The sequence below is a fragment of the Lissotriton helveticus genome, chromosome 1_1 (genome assembly GCF_964261635.1).
Source record: "Lissotriton helveticus chromosome 1_1, aLisHel1.1, whole genome shotgun sequence".
Classification (NCBI taxonomy): Eukaryota; Metazoa; Chordata; class Amphibia; order Caudata; family Salamandridae; genus Lissotriton; species Lissotriton helveticus.
Genome location: NC_136057.1, coordinates 2,001,668,034 through 2,001,691,731, shown reverse-complemented (window position 1 = coordinate 2,001,691,731; position 23,698 = coordinate 2,001,668,034). Strand labels below are relative to the sequence as shown.

Below are 23,698 nucleotides of genomic sequence, written 5' to 3'. Positions count from 1 at the left end.
ACCCATAGAACTGGTCTATACCAAAATACTTTTAAAAGGTCACCCTGAAAATCCATCATTTCCAATTTCTACAGTATTGTATACAGTTTATCAACAGGTAACATCTCCAACAATGTGTAAATGGAAACTCAGGACCTTACCCTCAGATTTATTTTCTTCAATAAATCAATGAGGGCTGACTACCCATTTCAAACTCTTTCACTTCCTCAATGTGAACTAATTAAAACAAGCATTTACAATGCAACGGTTTCGCCTTTGTAAAAGTTAGAGCTATTGGCATTGTAAATGACAATTTTTTTATTTATGTGTTGGTTTTGAAAACCGATTAATAAATGGCATTGTCATTTACAATGCCAATAGCTTAATGTCTCGCAAGACCCTAGACGTACAGTGCACAATATTATCTCTGCATCGCTGATCAGCCAAAGGTTCGCGTAATATCACTAACTGCAGTCAGAAGTTCACATTTGTTAAATTTCACTTCATGTCATTTAATTTCATTTTTCCACCCTGCCTTTGAATAAAACATTAGTTTGAGTCTATCAAGTAACTGATTATCGTTTATTTTTGATTACGCTTCACAAACTCATGCACAATCCCTGGAGAACGGGTTGTAGCAGCAAAAAGACGATGGGACCCGATTTTCTAGCAAGAGGCTCAGTGGGAAGCCTCCACAGCTAGATATTTGATGCGTTCACGCACAGTGCGTGGCCCGGAGCCGGCATGGCTGCCTTCTACAGCGGCACACAGTTTTGAAATGAGCGAGGAGGGGTGTTCACAACATAGATATGGTTCATTCCTTTGTGTTCAAAGCAGGGCCCTCCTACGCATCCGTGTTGGACTTCGAGAACTAACATCCTTCCTACACACGGCGATGAAAATAGCCCGGATTCCTGCGAGCCAAAAATGTGACCCCGAATGGTCCCGGGAAACGAAAAGCGCCCGAGTCTAATGCGCCTGAAAGCCTGTAACATGCACACTGATTCCAGCCTGTTTTACCAGTCTGAATCTAGGAATATTAACATTTCCTCTTTTACAGAAGCTCCAGATGAGCTGTTTATGTTTCGTTCTGATCATACAACAATAAATTACATTTGTTTCTAAATATTATGTTTTTTGTATGGAGACCAGCGCAAATAGTACGTGTTGTTGTCAACACATTGGAACTTAGCAGCCTATTACTGAATTTTATATAAGTTGGTTTTGCTACAACCCTGACTTTTTTAGGTGCGTGTCACTTCTCTTCGTTAAACAATATGTAAAAGGACATGCACAGACCATTCATTCCTATGTATTAGACATTGGGTTCAAATGCTGCGGGATGTGCCCCAGTGTTTTGTATTTATCAATGAGAAAGGATGCATTAAAGTGGTGTAGTGTGCTCGGCGCTTGGAAATGTGAAAGGCATTGGCAACAACACAACCATTGTTTACAATGCATACTTAAAACACGCGAGCGCACGCGCGTAGAATGCATTGGAAATACAGGGCGCGCAAACACGCTCTGAGGCAGGCACACAAAAACAACACACGAACGCTAACTGGGCACAGAGCGCAGGCACGCTTACGGACACATTTTAAAAGTGCGCTCTCGCCAACCACTCAGGTTAAAGGCACTTTTAAAATGACGAAAACATCACGGGACAAAAATAAATAAAATACACGCCCACAGCCACATGACGTCAGAAAAGAGGCAGGATGAGAAAAACATCGGCGAAACGCCCACGAATCGCCTCGAACGATGACAGGCAGATCTCACTTCCAATGGCTAGCCTCCATTTTTGGAGGTAGCCAATGGGAGAGTGAGGCGGTGCCCAAGCCACAATACTCTAAGAAAAGATTTCGACCTGTGCCGAAAAGTTGCGCGGCGCAGCTTTTCGCCAGGTCGAAACGTAAAAAGCACCACAGCTACTTAACAGAAACACAGTCAGTTGAACCATAATTAGTTGCAACCACGCGCATGCATAAGTTCTCATTCAGAACACTTAACTTGTTATATTCTCTAGAAACTGTGAACTATTTTTACTTCTACTGATTAACTTGTCCGGTGCTCTGACTTTTCCAACTACAATGCATTCCTTGCTGGTTCAACAAGAACTAATTCAACAACTCTGTAATCAGTTCCTTGGATTTACCCCCAGCTTTTTCTATCATATGACTTAATCACTCTCAACAGGCTAATCTAATTGTCCCTCTGATCCCATGTGCCTATCAAAACTCACATCCCTACTCATTCCTGGGGATGCAGCTCTAAGAACCCCTCTTACAAGACAGCTCTAGCAAGGACAACACTGGCAGAAACTTACCTATGACCCAATTTTGACCAGAGATTATACAATAATGTGCCTTGAACACTATTGAAAAAAGAAATTCCCACTCAGCGCAGGATGGTGAAATTATTGACTGAAAACAAATTTAGCCTTGGCTTATTCATCACTAAAGCCAGATTATCTCTGACTTTGATCATTCAATGATACACCAAGGCAGAATTAACAAAGCGATATTCTAAAACAAAACGTGAATCAAAAGGGTAAATGGTAATCGAGAGAAGAATTAGTCACGAAAATGTTGTTAGTATTGAATGCCTTGTGCTCTACCCTGGTGAAGTCTTGCACACCAACCCTATCATAGCCTTAAAATAGGCAACTTTTCACTGTTTTATTTCAAAGGTTCGGCTACTGTGAGAGGTTAAACACAGTATGCTTTATTCAGCTGCAATCACAGTTAGTTTTTTTCGTATATCATTTAAATACAACTGCATTGAGTTCATTAAATTTGTGTTAAGGAGTCAAACAACGTAAGGATTAAATACTAGTTATAAAGCACACTAGTGAACATCCAGGAGGGTAGTGAATGGAAGATTCTTTTTAAGCGTGGGTGTGCGCAGGGATGCTAATCTCATCCTTAAGAAAAAAACTGATAGGAATCAATCAGAGCTTCTTAACCTTCTCATTGTAAAGCTTCTTGGTGCGAACAAATTACGCTGTGCTTTAATGCTGCATGAGTGTTATTCCACACATTTTTAAATATGGATCTCAAATGTTAACTCTTAATATTCCACCTTTAGAATCCTACTCACCTGAACAGCTATGGCCAGGACCATGTGCGTGCTCATCCTCGTGGCTGTGTCCATGACCATGAGCTTCGTGACTGTGGCCGTGCCCTCCGTGACCACGGCTTCCATGGCTATGTCCATGACCCAGAGAACCGTTCACTAACGAGTGGCTGTGACCATGCCCTGTGGATTAATAATAATTTAGATTAGATATTTCCTTACAGTACATGCTTTAAACCTTACCTCACACAGAGCCAGTTGCAAACATGTATGACTTTCAATTGTGTTCAATTCTCAAATTACTGTGCCAATGACAATGTATGAATACAGACTGTAGCTCGCTCAATAAGTACAAGTTTCTGAATGCACAAAACAGCATGTCCGCTTTAGGAAATGTAAAAAATCGTCATGCAGCTGTTTGCTACCTTACTGTGAAGTACTGTTCCCTAATGCTCTCCAAAGCAAAATGGCTTGGAGAACAAAAGACCTGCTATAGAAGTGATCGGGATTAGAAGGGGCCCATCCAGTTTCAGACTCCCAAACACAGAGAAAGAATAATAAATAACAAGCATTGGCATAGCCAATAGGTCTCGCCTTTGGGACCTTATAAGTCTTTAGTTATCCAGCACAATATCCTTGGTGCAACAACATCAATAGTTGCATGGCTAAACACTTATAAGGTCCCAAAGGCGAGACCTATTGGCTATGCCAATGCTTGTCTTCACAAGGAGAGAAGGGCAGCCAGTCCCTCCTGGGGCGACCCCTTTTAATAGGACTAATGATTGAACCAGGAAGCTGGGGGTCTTGTGGGGCGAGAAGGACGAACATTATGTGCCTCCTGAAGTGTTATTTTTCTGCCCCCTGAGCCCCTGCTGGGGGACAGACATGCGTCAAAGGAAACCCTGTGGGGGTACAGTTGTCTGTTGACTCCACTGGATAGCGCCATAACCCACCCCGGTAATCTGAGTGCTGGAAGCACAGAGAGCGGGCATCTCTTGGCCCTTCACCCGGCACCCATGCAATAGCCGCTACAGTCTACAGCACATAGGAGCCCGCACTGTGATTTAAAGCGCTGCATGAAAACATATCATAATGCGCTAAAGGATACTCCCCTCCCTCTCCCCAAAACACTGCTAACTCTGCCTTCTACGTGCATCATGGCACCCTTTTGGCGGTAACTACCTCTTCACCCCTCCCTTGGGCGAAGCCACTGAACACTTCCAACAATCCTCACTATTTGTTACTGCTTAAAGCATCAGGCAGAGGGGTGCATCCATATTGGAGGGGGATAGGGAAGCTTATCCTAGAGGCTGTGTTGACAGTATCTAGGGTGGAGGGCTTTCACGGGCCCACCTGTGAAATAAACATTACATACGCTTAAGTATTATGGCCCAGTAATGCATTCTCGGGGTTCTGGTGCTATTCACAAACCCCCCCACCCATGAGCTCAATGGGCAATTGTGGTATGATTGCGCCACCCGATGGAATTCACATGGCACGCACGTGTACATACATACACAGAAGTGCAACCAGAGTCAAATTTCAGGGGGGGATGGGAGAAGAGGCAACCAAAAATTTCGGGGAGGGGTTGGGGCGCTGACTATCCCAGCATTATGCAGAGTGGAGATGCAGGGGCTCTAAGAAGGAGTGAAAACACAACAAAGCCTTGTTAGCAAGTGAATGATCTTTTAAAGACCTGTGAAGTACTCGGTGCGGCTGTGTGTGTGCCCGGAAGCTGTCTCAGCCCCGGGTGCTACACATGACGGAGGGTATGAAGCCCTTTGAGCCCAATGGGCGTTGCGCACCTGTACATACAAGTATATCGCATGTTGTATTCGTCAGTTCACTGCTGGTAGCAGGCTGCTGTTGCTCGGTATCAAGAGCATCCAGAAGGCCCCGGAGGCAAGCCCCACCGAGTACTCGCCAGGGCTGCCCCAGAGCCCGCTCCAGCTCTTGCCTCTCCAATCTTTAGCTTCCACTGCCTAGCGGGAACCCTTGCCTCGCCATCTTCTCCTTATCCTGGGTGTGCCTCTACTTCATGTTGTGGTCTGCACATAGCCCTCAATTCTGAATAGTAGGCGTGCCTGCCAGCCCCTGAAACTGTGCCATGCAATAGTGTAACATCCCCATGATTTTCTGTCTCCTATTGTGGGCTGTCATTGGCTTCGCCATCTCAAACATCACCAGAACAAATCAGCTCCTGGGACCTACTTTTATCTCTGTCCTGTGGATACAGCGGGATAGGAAATGGCGGGAAGTGGAAGCAGAAGGGTCTACAATGCTTCAGATCATTTGCTGTCCCTTCTTGAGACGTCAGGGAATTCCCGGAGCAAATAACCTTAAACTTTACCAATGAACTTACATCGCTGCTCCAATGAAATGGCAAACACTAGTCTAAAGATATTATCGGGGTAACTTTGGTCAAAAATAGCCTTAAAAGAGAAGAAGTGGCTATTCCTTACTCACTTTGGTGATATTTTCACTATTGGGCTGCCTTACTTTATTTCCTACTGAACCACATTACTCTAAGAATGCTAAAAACGTGTTAATTCATCGGCATGATAGAAATCGGACATTTATGAAGAACTGATATGAGATTATGTGGTGGGTGTCCAAATCATACATCCGCCTTGAAAAGCAAAAGCACGATAAAAAAACATAGGGGTTAGAAACCAATACTTACACCTCTTTAGAGAGTCAAACCTTGCTGAAGATGCTATGGATGGAGCTTAAGCATTACCTTCATTTCTCTACAGATGTCCCTTCAGATAATAAATGAACACAGTATAATCATTAGATGAATGGAGGCCGGAATGTGATGGAACAAATTGTGCAGCTCCAAATGGCCTCCGGCAACCTCCCACACCCCGCTGTACTGGTTTGGTTCTGGGGCATCGAAGCCGTGTGTTCATAGTTGACGGAATAGTGGGGCGACACTATAAAGTACACCCGGGGTACCCAATGTAGGAGTAACGCCAACTAGTGGAAAACACCAGAAACAATTCCTTTAATGTTACTGAAGAGTGTCCAGTAAAGCAACAGACCTCACGGAGGGGGTGAGTGCGCCAATTCTAGGAAATCATCACATTAATTTACTCAAGGGGAGGATTTTGCCCCAGGCCTAGCTCAGTGGTAGGAAAATAGAGAAAACGCCTCTTAATGGAGTGTTTTTATTTGTTGCCTTTATCAGCTTGTCTAAGGTACCAGGCAACTTATCCACAACCAAACAACAGCTCACAAGTGTGGTAAACACCTATCCTGTTGTCCAACTTCTGGACTAGTGACCCTCTGGGCACTAGTATGGAATCATCAACGTCACCTTAACTCTGGCCCCTGATAGGGTTTTTGTTTTTTTAATTCTATTTTCAGCTTCAAAATCACAATAATTTTCTATTTTCTCATATTCCTTGCTAACTTCAGCACCCAGGAGAGGTCGTGAGCAGCGCATACTGAAATATTATTTACCTTGATCACCAACCAGAACAGACAATTAGATATGCAGCTAAAATGTAGCCAGTCCAAACAACATCACAAAATACACCAAATACAGCAATACAGCAAAATAAAACAAAAAAGCAGAAACAAGTATTCAGTGAAAATCAGCCATACCAGAATCATGCGAATGCCCATGGCCCCCATGCTGGAATACGAATATTCCTACGAGGTTCACTAGGAATCCGAGGATAGAAACCGGCAGCAGTCTGTCATGGTGCACATCTGGGGGCTCCAACGCTCTCTGAAAAATCAGAACATATTTTATTTCAGTGGACATCACTTATTAATTTCCATTAATTAAGTTCCACATATTAGGCCAAATAACACTTGACAAAACACGAAAAATATATTAAGAGGAACAACTAATGGTAAAACAAGTTTTTTACATGTTTTTTGGTTAAGACATTAACTCTTCCAGTACTTGGGAAACATAGAATGGCAGGCCATAGAAGCTGCAGGATACAGGTGGACATCCAGCCCACCAGCCTCCCCGCAGTACTAGGCTCAGCACACTTGAATATAATCTGACTGTCTAAAGATCAGACCTAGAACAGACTCTTATTCTAAAGAAGAAGCAACTCGAGCCAACCATTGCTCACACTTGGAAGATCTTTATACAGCAAACTGCAAAAGTATGTTCTAATAGAGACACTGGATGGTATTGCATGCTCAGAACAGCAAAACCCACAGAATCAAACAAAGCATAAACTCAAGATTGGCGCCAACAGACTCTATGGGGTACTGTGCGCGTATTTGTGTAATTAAACACCGTGCGCTTGATGGGAAAAGTCACATTGAGGTGAGCAACCTAAACAAAGCAGTGACTTCCTGGAATAGTAACACTAATGTACTCACTCTTCAGTACTCTTTTGTACATTTCCAACTCTGGCTTTGCACTTATTACAAAACACACTAATTTACCGTTTCCTCGAAATAGCATTAAATCTAAAGTTTTTATAGGTTACCACAGACTTAAAATCCATTACATTTTAAGATCTGCAATACTAATTCAGCAGCTCTATGTAAAGAAACACACTTTAGCAAGGAAAACAAACACTTGCAGTTTAACACATAACAACATACCTCAACTCCTTCAGAGAAAATGAAAAAGGCTGTGAAGATCAGAAAAAGGCCGTTTACAAAACCAGCCAGCACTTCTGCTCGAACATACCTGTGCAAACACAAGAGGAAAGAAGACAATCAACATGACTACTACTACTACTACTACTACTAGTGATCCAAATGAAGGTTCCCCATCAGTGAACAGAAATTTACAGAGGGTGTAAAGCATATCCGTGTATAGCAACATAATTCAAATAAGTAAAAGCATTCTTTTTTACATCTATTTACAAGACGTTTAAGGAACCAAGGTGCAAAACAAGTGATGAAGGTAAGCGAATTGTAGGGCAGTCTCGTGGGTTGATGTGTTTCGACCAGACGGGGCATGGCATACAAAAGTACAACACTGAAAACTAACCATTAGTAGTGTGGTGTGTAGTGATAGGTGATGAAGAATAAGGTGCAGGCATCGCCTGTGCTTGCAGGGGTTTCATAACAAGGAAGATTTATGTACCAGGCCGTAAGTACTCACCATGTAAGTTTGAACTGCAGGATGACCAGAGACCCTTCTGGGTGTTAAGCGGAGTTGCAACTTCGCAATTACTCTGGATTTTGAAAACGTGTTTTTTTTCTCTTTCTCTTTCATCCTCCTTCTCCTATGCTAGAAAAGTGAATATTTGCGGCAGAGGACAACTAGAGTTCTCAGGAAACTGCAGCAGAAGGAGATATTTCATAGATGCATTGGGGTTGAGGCGGAGAAGCTAAAGAATGCATATGTGATGCAGTCATGAACGTAGATTAAGAACCTGATGGTGTTTAAGAGACGAGTAGTTATGAAATCTGGCCCATAAAGCTTATAGAGAGTATCGACCATTATCTGTGATGGTCCCAAAAAGTCAGCATTCACTCGGCCCTTGGGGAACAAAACATAGGTATGGTGGAAGGGAGATGCGTGAATAGACACCACTTTTAAAATATTTGTCTTCATAATATATCTGACCCTCATCACAAATAATATTAAGGTTTAGTTGTTTCCGAGCAGCAGAAGACCTCTTATACAGATCTCTCCCCACGTGTTTCATTTCATTCTCATATATTTTCGAAGGCAGCTTAAGGGTCCATCTTACTCAGGACACCTGGAACATAAACGAGAAATATAAGCTGAATTTGATGTAGTTGTAGGCTGTAGACAATATAAAGGTGCCTGTCAATGGGGTTGTCATGGACTATGATGCTTTTCTCATCATCTATCCGCAAGGCTTCTTGGAAATCCGTGAGATCAAAGTAATCAGCAAAGCTCTTGTGAAGGGAGGGGGCAGTTATTGCATATCTCATAGAGGAGGATCTTGTCAATTATTGAGATGCTAATGGGAGAGTTTTGGGCAATTAGTTAGGGACTGATGATCAAGACTAGCTAAGTGATGACCAACAATTTCCAGCTGGACATAGAGATAGTGGTCCATAAGGAATTCACAACATTGAGTGGTGCCAGAGTTTTTAATAAGTTTTTGAGGTATGGCTGCCCCATTAACAAGAGGGCAGGCTTATCTGAAAAGCACACAAATTACCCGGAGAAGGGCCAGTTCAGGCCCACACCTTTCAACCTCAAATCCTTAAGAAAAGGAACATGTTTTTGTGCCGGTGCTATTTTTTTCAGAGAAGATGGTTCTAACATATAATTACTCAAACAAAGTGGTCTGCTTGCGGGCACAAACATGCCTCCTCCACCTCTCAAGGTTTTGCTTGCGAGCTTAGTCTGTTTTTTTCACAGTTCTTAAGTAAATAGTTAGGATGTCAACAATACATGCATTTTTCTTGTGGCTCATTTACGAATATTTTCTTGAGACAGCGCATTTTCAAAAATGTCAAGTTTTTTTTAAGACACGGTTGGTTCTTGGGAAAGAAAATAAGCATAAGGAGGAACCAAAGATCGGAACATACAGGCGTTCCATCAGACCCGGTGTGGGATTTCATAGATACTTAAAATTAAAGCGGGAAGCCTCTGTGAAAAAGGTTAAATCCTTTAAAATCCTCTTATCTGTCTTGAATGTGATCATACATTGAGAACGTGTCCCCACATCAATCCTTTTACCCTTCAGAATGTACAAGGAAGATTCAGAGAGGCCAATGACTGGCAGCTAACAAGAGAAGTTGTGGTGAGAGCAGGCATGGTCAAGAAGGTGGCCAAACATACACTTTATCACAAGATTCAACGCGTCACTTTCATTTAGGTATCCTGGTGCGAATCCTGCCCCCCCCGCCCCCCCGGCAGCTACAGTGACTCGACGGTGTCCCTACAAGCCACAGCAGGCCAGTGGAGGTGCGTAGCGATCACCCACCATTGTTACTGGCCAGCTCAAGGTACAGGTGTGGCCCAGTAAGCAGTATGTTGTACCCCAAGGTGCTCCTTGATCTCAACTAAATGGATGCGCACCGCACAGGACCTGCAGACCAGATCACTCTGGAGACGTCTATCAACACCCATTCCAGAAGTGGGGAAAGGTGGAGGCTTACCCTATGGCCTACGTCGGCGCCGAGAACTATACTGGAAGGCTTGTCTCGCGTACCCGCGCTATAGACCAGCATTGATCAAGATAGTCTGTGCCCACCTCACAACCACCGCAAGCGACCCAGAGGATTAGCCCGTGCCTGGGCCCCACACCCAGGCCTGAGGTGGAATGACAAACTGGACAGCCCTATGAAGGTTGACTGAAGCACCAGCCCGACTTATCGCTCCCCATTGCAGGAGCGGGTGTTGGCTCAGGCCTTCACTGAGACCTATGGCACAGCCGAGACTGCACACTATCCTGGGAGGCTTGCCACACGTCCCCGTGACTTAGCGCAGCATTGCTGAAGACACTCTGCATCCACCACACTACCACCGCAATGGACTAGAGAACCACCAGAATAGCATGTGCTCAGTCTCAACACCCAGGCCAGAGGTGCAAGGACATAAACCGTACAGCTGACGGGACCAGCTGGAGCGACATATCTTACTAACAATTTCTCCCTGCCCTGCTCCCAGACAGTTTAAATTGGGGAGCTGAAACCCATGAAGGATGGCTGAAGCGTCAGTCTGACCTTCTCGCCTGGTCTCACAATCCGGATCAACCAGTACTACTGGCTGTGCGACACAATCAAGGACTTGTCTAATCTTGGCCCCATTCTCAGAGTCAGAAGGCTTCCCCCACCCCACTGCCTCTTTGTTCTATGTGGGAGAGCAAAATGGTGAAATCTAAGTGCGGTAAGGCACTTCAGGTGGAGGGAGGGGTGGGAGCCAGGAGCCGGACACACCCACATTCCCCTGTGGTGGAATAGACTCTCCTAGAACATTAATGGAAATTTGATGAGATTCTTAAAGCAATCCTGGATATTAAATCTTCCCAGGAACCTAAATTGGATGCCCTAGTGGTTGATGTGCGCCTACAGAAACAGGTCAATAAAAAACTGAAAGAGAGGGACGACAAAGGTAAATCTACACTGGCGACCCTGCGCCCTGCCTACGCAGACACGCAGTCACAAATGAAGACTCTACAAGATGCAATCCGGTATCTGAAGTGGTGGATCAACGATGTGGGTTGCCAGTTGTAGGAAGCTGGCTCTTTATATAGAGGACCAAAACAAGGTACACTGCGTAAAGAGTCGAGGCAGCCCTTATTGGTTTACATTGGCAACAAGCATTGGCATAACTAATAGGTCTCGCCTTTGGGACCTTATAAGTTTTTAGCCATGCAGCAGTTGATGTTATTGCACCAAGGATATTGTGCTGCATAACTAAATACTTATAAGGTCCCAAAAGCGAGACCTACTGGCTATGCCAATGCTTGTTAGATTATACTTGCTTGCTTTGAATGTCGGGCAATTGTTTGATTTCTGCTGAATAATGTTTCTTTATAGAAGACTTTGCAGGACTACAGTATGCAAAGTGGAGGCAGACAGCAGGTTTTATGTAAAACAAAACTAACAGCAAGGTTTAAAAATAAATACTTTAACGTGTAAAAATACGTAACTGGCATTAGATACAACACATCCTTAAAGAACAAATCACACAATTGGAAAATTGTCGGAAAAGAAACAAGTGCTGCAAAAGCATAAATATCCAATCAACCACAGTTGATAATAATTGAGAAAACCCAAAAGAATCCTCACTTATAGTGAAGGAGTGATTCATTACTTTAAATACCAGTGCTTTTGTTGGCATTATGCACAGAATCCTTACACTTGCTCGATGCTGGTTCGCATATGCTGCGCACACGTGCTCCTCCCATGCCCTGTGCTCTGTAACTGGACCCTGCTCGCCTCGTGGCAGTGTGGGTGACATCCACTGCGCTCGGCGGGCTGGGCTAAGGCCATAGGTTCAAGGGCTGGAACATGCGGACCCCAATCTTGCTGGCAGCCAGACCGCATGCACTCCAGGCAGCAGACGGGCAGTTCCGATCGCTGCAGAACCTACAACGAGGGAGAAGGGGGGCATAGGATGAATCCCATCTTTGTTGCCAGTGTACTGTCGGACTGGCAGAGCCTAATTGGCCTTTGTAGTGAGTTTGCGAGAATTGACATGTGACGGGTAATGACTGTACTTCTGGCGCGTGACTGCCTACACTAGCTATGCCCATGTGCTTTTATTACACTGCGCATGGAGCACAGGACTCAACCAAATCCCCACTTATGCGGGTGATGCACAACAAGACCACCCGCAATGTTTTACGAGGTGGTACAGTACATTTGTCACATGCATTTTGGACCTTCATGAAGCGAGCGTCTGGTTGCCTGACCGTCGCTAAATGAAACTCTGAAGCAGTTTTTCATTGTTCATCATATAGTTTATTTGTATGCTCTGTCAGAGTTACACTTTAAAACTACAACAGTGGTTGTAAATCCATGATTTTTTTCTAAAATCATGGAAAAGCACATCAATTCCCAACTGTTAACCCATGTTGAAGCAAGTGGATTATTACATCCATCCCAATCTGGGTTTAGACGTGGCTTCTCGACTGAATCCACTCTGCTAGGGGTCTCCGAAAACATCCGGTGCCGAGTTGATAAGGGGGAAACCGTGGCACTCATTTTACTTGATCTGAGTGCCGCATTTGATACGGTTTCCCATCCAATCCTTATCAATGCCCTCAGATCATCTGGCATTATCAGCACAGCTCTCAACTGGTTTGTTAGCTTTCTTTCAGATCGCACCTTTCAAGTTTTCTCCTCGTCCTCTGCTTCTCAAACCTTCACATTGGCGTACGGTGTGCCGCAGGGTTCCATCTTGAGCCACTTGCTATTCTATTTGTACGTCAGACCTTTGGCTACTATTGCAGAGCAAGCTGGGCTCACTATGTACTCGTACGCCGATGATACCCAGGCTATTCCCTTTCCTCTGACTCTCACTCCTCCTCCTCTTCCCTCCGTACAGGACTGAGTAACATCGCAGCCTGGATGTTGGACAACAAACTGCAACTAAACGGGGGAAAAACAGAGGTTCTTCTGTTCGGTCACAACACCACCTTATGGGGACCCCGGCAATGGCCTCTACAAATGGGCCCTTTACCTACCCCATCCAAAACAGCTCGCAACCTTGGTGTCATTTTTTACGACCAACTATCTATGAAGAACCATGTGGTCAAAACTTCCTCCACTTGCATCACTATCATTAAGTGGTTGCGAAAAATCATTTGGATGCTTCCCTTGGACACTCAGAAAACCGTGGTCCAGGCTCTTATTACCTCGAGACTGGACTACGGGAACATCCTTCTTCTGGGAGCCAGTAAAGAGGTGACGCGTAAATTGCAGACAGTCCAGAACATGGCCGCGCGACTTCTCTGCAAATTACCTAACACTTCCCCTACCTCCAATGCCCTTCGCTCCCTGCACTGGCTCCGAATTGAAAACCGGACAAAATTTAAGGCCCTCTGCATCATTCACAGAATAAATTCTGGTCTAGCTCCACCCTATCTCAACCCCTTGGCACAACTATACCATCCCCCTCGTAATTTACGATCTTCTAACCAACACTTACTTTCAGTTCCTAGAATAAAAAAAGCCAGAATGGGCGGCCGCTCTCTGGCCTGGCTGGCCCCCTCACTCTGGAACTCTCTCCCCCTCCAGATACGAACTGAACCCAACTACCTTAGGTTCCGCAGACAGGTAAAAACCTGGCTATTCAACATCTAACAGTTCTCTTCTGACTCTCCCCTCTCACCTTTTGGTTTTTAGCGCCGGGAAACCTACGGGTAGCTGAGCGCTTTAGAAACTTAATTATAATAAAAAAGGGTAGGGCCCCAGAGCCTAATTAAGAAATCACTACTTGTCTCTTATTGACGCCGTAGGCCATATATGATCATGCCCTGCTTGGTCTTAAACACAGAATAGGATCTACATTATTCTGCCCCAAGACACCTAATCCAAATGCCACAGTTGAGGAGATATGAAGATGAAGTGGGCATTTTCCCTTGTACCCTCTGACATGTAGAATGAACTCCCTGAAACAGATTTTAGTTAGATCTGTTAGAATGCTAAAAAAAGAATGGTGAAGAGCCATCTCTTTCCATGATATGCTCACCAACATGCAACATCAATTACGAAATGCTTGGATACACTTACGCTCAAATGAACATCATGTAGAAAACTCAACTTCAACTATATCTGTCAGTAAAATTAACAGTGCATCAGCAGTACAGCAGAACCCCAACTATCGTACTATCACATAACTAAATGAGACTCTGTGGCACTTATATTATCATCCTGAAATGTGTGAAAGGCAGATTTTCCCTTCCATTGTGCAAACTAGTCATTACTGGTTCATATTTGCTGAAGGGCATGGTGGCATTGGTTTAAAATCCACCGTTATGGGACAGATTCTCGGCTGTCCTGCAGTTCCCCCAGTGCACAAGCAGGCACCCACTTCTGTCCTTACAGCTGATCGTAGCAAAAAGGCAGAGGTGGATGCCTACTAGTGCCCCGGGGGGACTGACATAAAAACAAGCGCGCACGCCTCGCACTGGCAGCAGGGGGGGGGGGAGGGGGAGAGGAGGGGGCCTGCCCGATTCCCTTGCAGGAGCGTGCACCATATGGTGCTGCGCGCTTCCGCAAGGGAATCTCCACACGTGCACGCGTTGCCATTGCAAGCAATGCAACGCGTGCACGTTTTTGCCCCCAAAGCTGTGCCGATGGGATTAGGTCTCTCTCCTATGCAGCGCATGCGCGCTGCGTAGGCGAGACCTAAAAATGCTAACACTAAATGCTCTTTTTTGTGGTAGTGTGGGCAAGTAGTTTAGGCTCGTCAGAGGATAGTGCATTTGTCATACTCACAGAGGCAATAAAGGAGCCATATACTCAAGAAAAAATCCCAGGCCAAATTTGAAAAATAAGTTGAATTTTTTATATACATTTTGATACCAAGAACTTTGTTATCAAGTACTTTTTAAAATAGTGAATTTCACAGGTAAGTAAACAGTTCACTTAAATGCGTCTTTATGCAGCAATGCTTCCCTATGGGAGAAAAGGCATTTGTTGCATATAGTTATTTTTGGTTGGTTTCTGGGGTTCTCCTTCAGGACTTAGGGTTGTAGGGGGCCAAGGTACCACCAGCAGTTGCTCATTATCTGCCCTGGGGCATGTGGGTGCAAAGGTTGGTAGCTGTATGTGCTACGCAGGTGGAAAGAAGAGGGCCACCTAGAAATAGGCTACAGAGGGGAGCTTGGAGACAAGTCTGGGAGCTCATAACGGAGGGCTTGGGTCACAGGGGAACTGGGGACAATGGGGCACAGCTGGTTCGTTGGTACCCAGGCTGGGGCGCTCAGGTGCAGTGGGAAGGTCAGCTGGGCTCTGTGTGTCCTAGGGCCTTGTGGTAATCGGTTTTGCTGGTTGAGGGTGCAAAATCAGGACAGCTGGGCCACTCTGAAAGTGGGTCTCTGTGATGCCGACGTCCCTAAAAGGTCTCGGTGCCATGGGAATCCAGATTGGACTGTCACACGCTCGGTTTTCTGCAAGGGGTTGGGTACCCTGGGTATTGGTCCTGTGCAGTTCTGGTTGGTCTTGGTGTCCTCACACTTGGTGGGGGACAGATCAGACCTTTAGGAACACAGGGTCTTCTTCCTGGGAGGCTGCTGCATTGGGCTGGCCAGAGGGCCGCAACTCAGTAAACTGGACTTTGCATCTTCGGTGCCCACGGACTGCAAGGGAGTATCTCCTCTTCTCCTAGGGAGGTTGCTGGCAATTTGTGAAGGGCTGGCAATATGCAGGTGTTCTTGGAAGCTGTTCAGCTGTAGGACAAGTCACTGATCACGACTGTTGAGACAGGTGCAGACAGGCAGGATTTAGGGGCAAAAGTCCACAGCATATCTTCAGTCTCGCTTTTCTAGTGGCTCTTCATTGTCCTCTTCTTCTGGATCCATGGAATCTGACTTCTTGGTGTCAGGGGTGCCATCTAAATACTTAATTTTGCGATGTTATGGGGAGTGACAGGTAGTAGTCAATGGGCTACTTACCTTTAGGCTGTCTACACCCTCTATATGACCACTTTGTGTGGGAAGTGGGAATAACCATGACTCAGAGAGCCTAATTCTGCTAAAACTAAAATGATGTAATTCTAAAAGTTATGTCCACATCAGGTAGCTCACCTTAGGGGGGGGAACTAGACTGAGAGGGGGACACGCCTCCTGACTAGGTAATTTTCGAGTCTGTATTATTGGCAAAAGGGCCCAAGGCAGGGGGTGGAATTTCTCCTTTCTGGGGAAGCCTTGGGTCACATATCATAGGTGGCAGAGGCCTTTGAAGCGTCCTGCCTTGATATACTGATCACTTAGCCATCCTGCTTGGAGTTGGTGGCAACACCTCCGGCTGGAGCAGGCACTGTTTCTGCCCTCAGAGAGTGCGGGCTCTCACCTGCAGGAAGTAAGAAACCTGTCTGTGGTGGCAGGCTGGTCTACACCAGTAATCCAGCACACTTAGTAGTAGGCAGGTTTTCAGGGGGCACCTCTATGTTGCCCTCTGCGTACATGTATTAATAAATCCATCACCAGAATCAGTGTAGTTTTATTAATACGAGGTATTTGAAACCAAACATCTCTAGTTTCATTGAAGCCATCATGTAGATGGGCAACTCACAAATACCAGTGTCCAGCACATGTATTCAAAATGGCTTCCTTGTTCACTTTTAATAATTAGGAATCAACATCACAGGGGAATATCTGCTCACATAGATATGTCTACACATGTAGTATAGTGTAGCCTGCCTTAGGGGTGTAAGGCCTGCTGAAGGGGGTGACTTACCTATGCTGCATGCAGTGTCTGAAGGCTTGGCACACATTTCACTTTTCTCTGCAGCATGGCATGCATCCTGCTATGGCAGTTTGCATGTTGGTGCTGAGGTGTCCCTTAGAGAGGCACAATACAAGCTGCAGCCCTTAGGGGCCATCTTTAGCCTCCTTGCCAGAAGTACCATTTCCTAGGGACTTACAGGGGGTGCTAAAGATATTGCCAATTGGAGATACAAGTGTACAGTTTTTATGGAAAGAGATCTGGCACTGGGAACCCGGATAGCAGGAACCCTGTATTCTTCTGGAAAAATTACATCATCTACCAGGCAAAAGGTGGGGGTGATTAATTCAAGAAAAAGTGGTTCTGTCGGGTAAACCTGTAATTATTTCAACATACAATACATGTAATCCATCAGTTTGTACTCTCAACACACACAAGAACAAAAACCAAAACTATAAAATAATGCTCAATTCTTTATCAGAATTACTCCATTCTGTAATGAGCTAACAGTTTATATCAAAAAATGAAATTGAATTATACATCAAATACAATTTAGTGACATTTGTGCATAGTGAAACAGTGAATAAGTGCACAATATATACAATGACCAAGAATTGTTTTGTCTAAAATCATATGTACAAGGGAGGCCAGAGTTCAATTTATAACCACAGTTTCATCTTTGTTATAGGAACCGGGTCATTCTGGACCAAAAGATTACGTCGACGTTTCGACCCTTCTGCGCCCCTTTAGGTGGTCGCGGCGGGTCTTTTTCAAGACGGTGAAACAAGAATTAAATGTGAACGATCCTGACAGGCCTCGGGTTGCTATGCCTAAATCTCAAATGAACAGCACATCTGGTGGATTTAATCCGGTGTTGCGATATAGCTGTGATGCGTCAGACTGTTCTCTGTCTCGGTACTCCGTCGTAATGGCGATTACTGAACGCCCAAGATTGAATTAGAATTTTTAAAAGGTGGGGGTGACCATGTCAAAAGGGGGCACTTTCCTAAACCGGTCATTGTGCAACAACATTCGAATACTGGACCCCCTGGAACAGGTTGAAGGCCAGAGTATGGAATTCTTTCTGGAAGACTGGTTGGTTCACACAGTATTGGGGGGTAAGGGGGGGACGGTACGCCAATCTATGTTCTTATCCTTGGAACGTGCGCACAGTGCATCAAGCAGACAGCCCCACCTCATGCCTGTGATGGCCCGCCACAAGGTACAGAAAAGAGAGCTCCTTTTTATGAAGTTAAAGAGCATCTGCGTCAGCTGAATTTGGGGTACACACTGATGTTTCCTGCCAATCTTAAGGTCTTCCATCGCAAGACCACCCAGCTCTTCTCGTCACCGGCGGAGATATGGAACTGGTTAGAAAGCAAAGGAGACGTGCCATTTAGAGACTGGAGGGGCACCAATAAAGGCACTGCAGAGAAGGCTGGACCACAGTGAAAAGCTGGTGCCTCGCAAGCTCAGACCACGGATTGGATCGACTAGGGAAGAGGCTCCTTTGGAAAGGGCAAACTTGGGGTTGAAGATGGAGTAATGGAACACTCAACCCTGCCCTCCTCCAGGGCACTAAGCCCAGAAGGGATACTGACCAACAACGATGTTGCGAATCTAGCTTTGTGGAACGAGGTAATTCGGGTGGTGGAGTTTACCATGATGACTGCTGATGGTTTACTCTGGAGGGAGTACTGGTAAGAGTATGTCAATCAATCATACCATTTGTATAGCGCACTACTCACCCGGGAGGGTCTCAAGGCGCTTGTGGGAGGGGGTATGCTACTGCTCGAACAGCCAGGTCTTGAGTTGTTTCCTGAAGGCGAGATGGTCCTGGGTCTGCCGAAGGTGGACGGGGAGGGAGTTCCATGTCTTGGCAGCCAGGTAAGAGAAGGATCTTCCTCCGGCGGTGGCTCTTCGGATGCGTGGTCCGGCTGCGAGGGCGAGGCTGGTAGAACGTAGCTGGCGGGTGGGCGTGTAGAAGGTCAGGCGGTCGTTGAGGTACTTGGGGCCCAGGTCGTGGAGAGACTTGTGTGCGTGGGTGAGGAGCCGGAACGTGATCCTCTTGTCGACGGGGAGCCAGTGCAGGTCCCTCAGGTGGTTGGAGATAAGGCTGCATCGGGGGACATCCAGGATGAGTCGGGCGGAGGCGTTCTGGATGCGCTGGAGTCTTTTCTGTAGCTTGGCTGTGGTTCCGGCGTAGAGGGCGTTTCCGTAGTCCAGTCGGCTGGTGACGAGTGCCTGGGTGACAGTCTTCCTGGTCTCGGTCGGGATCCAGCGGAAGATCTTGCAAAGCATACGTAGGGTGTTGAAGCACGATGAGGAGACGGCGTTGACTTGTCTGGTCATCGAGAGGGAGGAGTCCAGGATGAAGCCCAGGTTGCGTGGGTGGTCAGTTGGCTTGGGTGCGGTGCCCAGGGCTGGGGGCCACCAGGAGTCGTCCCAGGTGGAGGGTGAAGATCCCAGGATGAGGACTTCCGTCTTGTCCGAGTTCAGTTTCAGGCGGCTGTCCTTCATCCACTCGGCGACGTCTTTCATCCCTTCGTGTAGGCAGGTTCTGGCGGCGTTGGGGTCTCTGGTGAGGGAGAGGATCAGCTGGGTGTCGTCGGCGTAAGAGATGATGTTGAGGTTGTGCTGGCGTGCGATGGCTGCAAGAGGCCTCATGTAGACGTTGAAGAGGGTGGGGCTGAGTGAAGATGCTTGCGGGACGCCGCAGATGACTTCGGTGGCCTCGGAGCGAAACGGGGGGAGGCGGACTCTTTGTGTTCTTCCGGCGAGGAACGAGATGATCCACTCCAGTGCCTTCTCTTGGATACCGATGTTGCTGAGGCGCTGGACTAGGATGCGGTGGCAGACAGTGTCGAACGCAGCGGAGAGGTCCAGGAGGATGAGGGCCACTGTTTCCCCCTTGTCGAGCAGGGTCCGGATGTCGTCGGTGGCTGCGATGAGGGCGGTCTCGGTGCTGTGGTTGGCTCTGAAGCCGGACTGCGAGGGGTCGAGGGATCCGTTCGTCTCGAGGAAGGCGGTCAGCTGTCTGTTGACGATCTTCTCGATGACTTTAGCAGGAAAAGGGAGGGGCAAGATGGGGCGGAAGATTTTGAGGTCGTGGGGTCCACTGTAGGTTTCTTCAGGAGGGCACTGAGCTCGGCGTGCTTCCAGCTCTCCGGGAAGGTGGCGGTGTTGAAGGAGGTGTTGATGATGTTCCGGAGTTGGGGTGCGATGGTGGAGTCGGCCTTGTTGAAGACGTGGTGTGGGTAGGGGTCGGTTGGTGATCCGGAGTGGATGGTGTTCATCGTGCGGGTTGTGTCTTCGGTGGTCACCGTGGTCCAGGTGCGAAGGGTGGCGGTGGGGGGCGTGGGTTCGACGGTTGGGTGCGTGGGTGGTGCGCCGAAGCTGTTGTGGATGTCGGTGATCTTGCGGTGGAAGAACGAGGCGAGGGAGTCACAGAGGTCTTGTGACGGAGTGATGTTGTTGGTGCCAGTGCTGGGGTTGGAGAACTCCTTGACGATGGTGAAGAGTTCCTTGCTGTCGTGGGCGTTGTTGTCCAGTCGTTCCTTCAGGGATTTCTTCTTGGTGGTGTGGATGAGCTGGTGGTGCTTGCGGGTAGCGTGTTTGAGGGCGGTCATGTTGTCGGTGGTCCGGTTGAGGAGCCAGGCTTTCTCGAGGGTGCGGCAGGTCTTCTTGGAGTCCTTGAGTTCGTCGGTGAACCAGGATGCCTTCTTGCTTCTGGGTCTGCTGGGAGGGTTCTTTAGTGGCGCGAGGTCGTCGGCGCAGGCGGTCAGCCACTGTGTGAAGTTGCGGGCTGCTTCGTTGGGGTCCGTTGTGTTGGCGGGTGGGCTTTGGCTGAGGGAGGTGGTGAGCTGGTCCGCGGTGATCTTGCTCCAATTCCTGTGAGGTACCTGTTGCGGGTGGTGGTGGGTCGTGGTTCTTTTGAAGCTGAAGTGGACGCAGCTGTGGTCGGTCCAGTGGAGTCCGGTGGCATGGCTGAAGGTGATGTACTTGCTGGAAGAGAAGACGGGATCAAGCGTGTGGCCGGCGTAGTGGGTGGGGGTGTTGACCAGTTGCTTGAGTCCGAGGTTTTCGAGGTTTACCAGCAGGGCGGTGGTGTTGCGGTCCTTGTTGTTCTCCAGGTGGAAGTTGAGGTCCCCTAGGAGGATGTAGTCAGCGGAGGGGAGGGCGTGCGGGCTGATGAAGTCTGTGATGTCTTCGCTGAATTGTGTGCGTGGTCCCGGGGGTCTGTAGACGAGGGTGCCTCTGAGGGTCGTCCTTGGGTCGGTGTGAATCTGGAAGTGGAGATTTTCGGCTGCGGCGAAGGAGTCGTTGGCGTCGGTCGTGATGCGGATGGTGTTCTTGTGGACGATGGCGATGTCTCCTCTGGTCTGGTTGATGCGGTCCCTCCTGATGATCTTGTACCCGTCCGGGATGGCGATGGCGATGTCGGGTGCAGAGGAGGCGTTCATCCAGGTTTCCGTGAGGAAGGCGACGTCCGGTGATGTAGCGTCGAGGAGGTTCCAGAGTTCCACGGCGTGTCTGTGGACGGAGCGGGTGTTGAGCAGGATGCACTTCAGGTGGTTGCTGCTGGTGCTTGGCTTGGCGGGTGCGGTGCAGGTTCGGAGGCAGGTGAATTTGCAGGCTTCGCAGGTGACGGGTCCGTGGATGCGTCTCGGGGTGGCTCGGCAGCAGGCGGGGTTCCGGCCGGCATTGAGTGCGTTGAGGGTGGCGGCGTCGTAGGTCCGTCGGGTCGTCTTGCTTCGGTGGGGGCCAGGGGTCCTGGCGCTGGGCGCGGGCCAGGTGCGGACGGGCGCAGACGGGCTTGCCTTTGGCGCGCAATCGGCGCGCCCGCTGCGCGTCAACGCTGCGCGTGCGTGGAGGCGTCATAAGAAGGGAGCCGGGAGGGAGGGTCCGCTGGGTGGCGGGAGCGTGGATCCAATCGGCTGTCGGGGGGCGGGGCCGCAGGGAGGCAGCGGCGGGAAAATCGAGTGCGGGCTGGCGGCAGGAAATCGAGTGTGGGCTGGCGGCGGCTCAGCGGCGGCTGGGGCACCTGCAGGAGATGCGGCGTGGAGAGCGGCAACCAGGAAGCAGGGGTAAGGAGGAGCGTGGGGCGACCGGGCCTGTTAAAGGCACAGTGGTCGCATCCGCATGAAGGAGTGGGCCAGGAGGCTGACACACTGCAATGCGGAGCTCACTTGCTTCTTCCTTCTGTAATGGGTTCCGACTTGGTCTGTCATGCTCTCACAAATGAAAGCAACAAGGTGGAGCTGGTCAAGCAGCCATTGGCGCATTGACGTGGGTTTGGGGTGTTATCATCAATACATTTTTTTCTTACTTTTCAGTATTTTCAGTATTTTCATGGTGCCCGACACATGAAGGTGGGGAACCAGGGTTCAGCAGGACAGGGCACCAGGGGGATCACCACACACGATAAAGGAGATGATGGGGAATGGTGATTAACAAGGTGATCCTGGCTATCTCACAACTGGCGCTGGGTAAGACAGAGTACGGATGACCTCAGGGTCGAATTTTACCCAACTTTTGCTCTACAATTGGCCCCCAGATTGCTTCAAGTGTATGAGGTGGCACAGGAGAGAGGGCACCTCCCATCCAATATGAGGGAAGCGGTTCTTACGGTTCTTCCCAAACCCGGCAAGGACTCGCTGTTAGGGGGTTCCTACTGCCCTTCTATCCTTACTAGGATAATAAGAACCTAAGAAAAATCTAGCTAATAGACTGGTTCTGCAATCACTAGACCACCCAGATCAAAATGGGTTTATCCCGGGTCGAAGCATCTTTTTAAATCTGTATTGTGTGTTCATGATAATGGACTGAGTGCGTTTGGCTAGACTTTGCCACTGGAATGTGTGATGGGACTGGGAACTTGCATCCAATCATGGAAAAAACTCCTCTATTCAGCCCCTCTGGCACAAATGAGAATGGGCAAATTATCTCTAATCCAATACACACAGAACATGGCACCCGTCAGGGATCCCCACTAACACCCATTATATTTGTGCTCGTTTTTTAGTCCTTGGCTTGTGCATTGTGAGCCAGGGCCCCAGATTAGGGGGGAGCAGGTGAATAGGAGCTGGCACATAATTTTGCTATAGGCGAAGGATGCTTTGATATATCTTTGAGAGCGTGGAGTTGCCATGGACCCCTTAATCGCTCTACTTGAAGATTTTAGCAAGATGTCCCGTCCTCCAGTTTAACTGGGACACATCATATCTCTTCCCTCTGGCCCAAATGGAGGGGTCCCAGAGGTTGCCCCTCTTATTTGGGTCTTCAGCTATATCAAATTCCTGAGAGTACATAGCTATGATGCGGAAGGTGACTTGGTGGCCAGTAACTTGGGAAGGGGGTTGACCAATATGAAGTTGTCCACCCCATTCTGGTGTGGATTTCTGCTGTCAACCATGGGGCAGATAGCTATCTTCAAGATGTGGGTATTACCCTGCTAGCTAAATTGTTTCACTGCCATCACAGTAGTATTAAATCAAACGTTTTTACAGGAGCTATAATCCCAGCTGATGACCCTGGTTTGGGGTACTGGCAGGCGTAGAACTTCCATTGCAAAGTTATACACTCCGTTGACAGAGGGAAGCCTAAGAGCGTCGAATTAGGAACATTATTTTATTACCACCCAACTTCAACGGCCGGGGCGAATTTTAGCAGCTGGCTGCATCCAAGAACTGGGAAACTGGTTTCCTGATACACAAATCAAGCAAACCTTAGACTTGTTATAGGGACCAACCCCAGAAGCTCCGGCAAATAAAAGGAATGCACTGTTGAACGTGGCTAAACCCTACTGGGAAATGTGTGTTCACATCAGTAGAAG

The 23,698-nt window shown here is 47.7% G+C and overlaps 1 protein-coding gene across 2 annotated transcripts in view; it reads right to left on the bottom strand.

Moving 5' to 3' along the window:
- Positions 1 to 23,698, bottom strand: part of SLC30A7 (solute carrier family 30 member 7) — a 228,986-nt gene that overhangs the window by 160,801 nt on the left and 44,487 nt on the right. For both annotated transcript variants that reach the window (XR_013594931.1, XM_078644589.1), the window contains exons 4-6: positions 7,633 to 7,720; positions 6,664 to 6,790; positions 3,079 to 3,237 (exon numbers count right to left, since the gene is read on the bottom strand). Coding sequence is in view for 1 of the 2 variants with exons in the window: in XM_078644589.1 (XP_078500715.1) it covers positions 3,079 to 3,237; positions 6,664 to 6,790; positions 7,633 to 7,720 (374 nt within the window). In the remaining variant the exon portion in view is untranslated. The remainder of the gene's footprint in view (positions 1 to 3,078; positions 3,238 to 6,663; positions 6,791 to 7,632; positions 7,721 to 23,698) is intronic.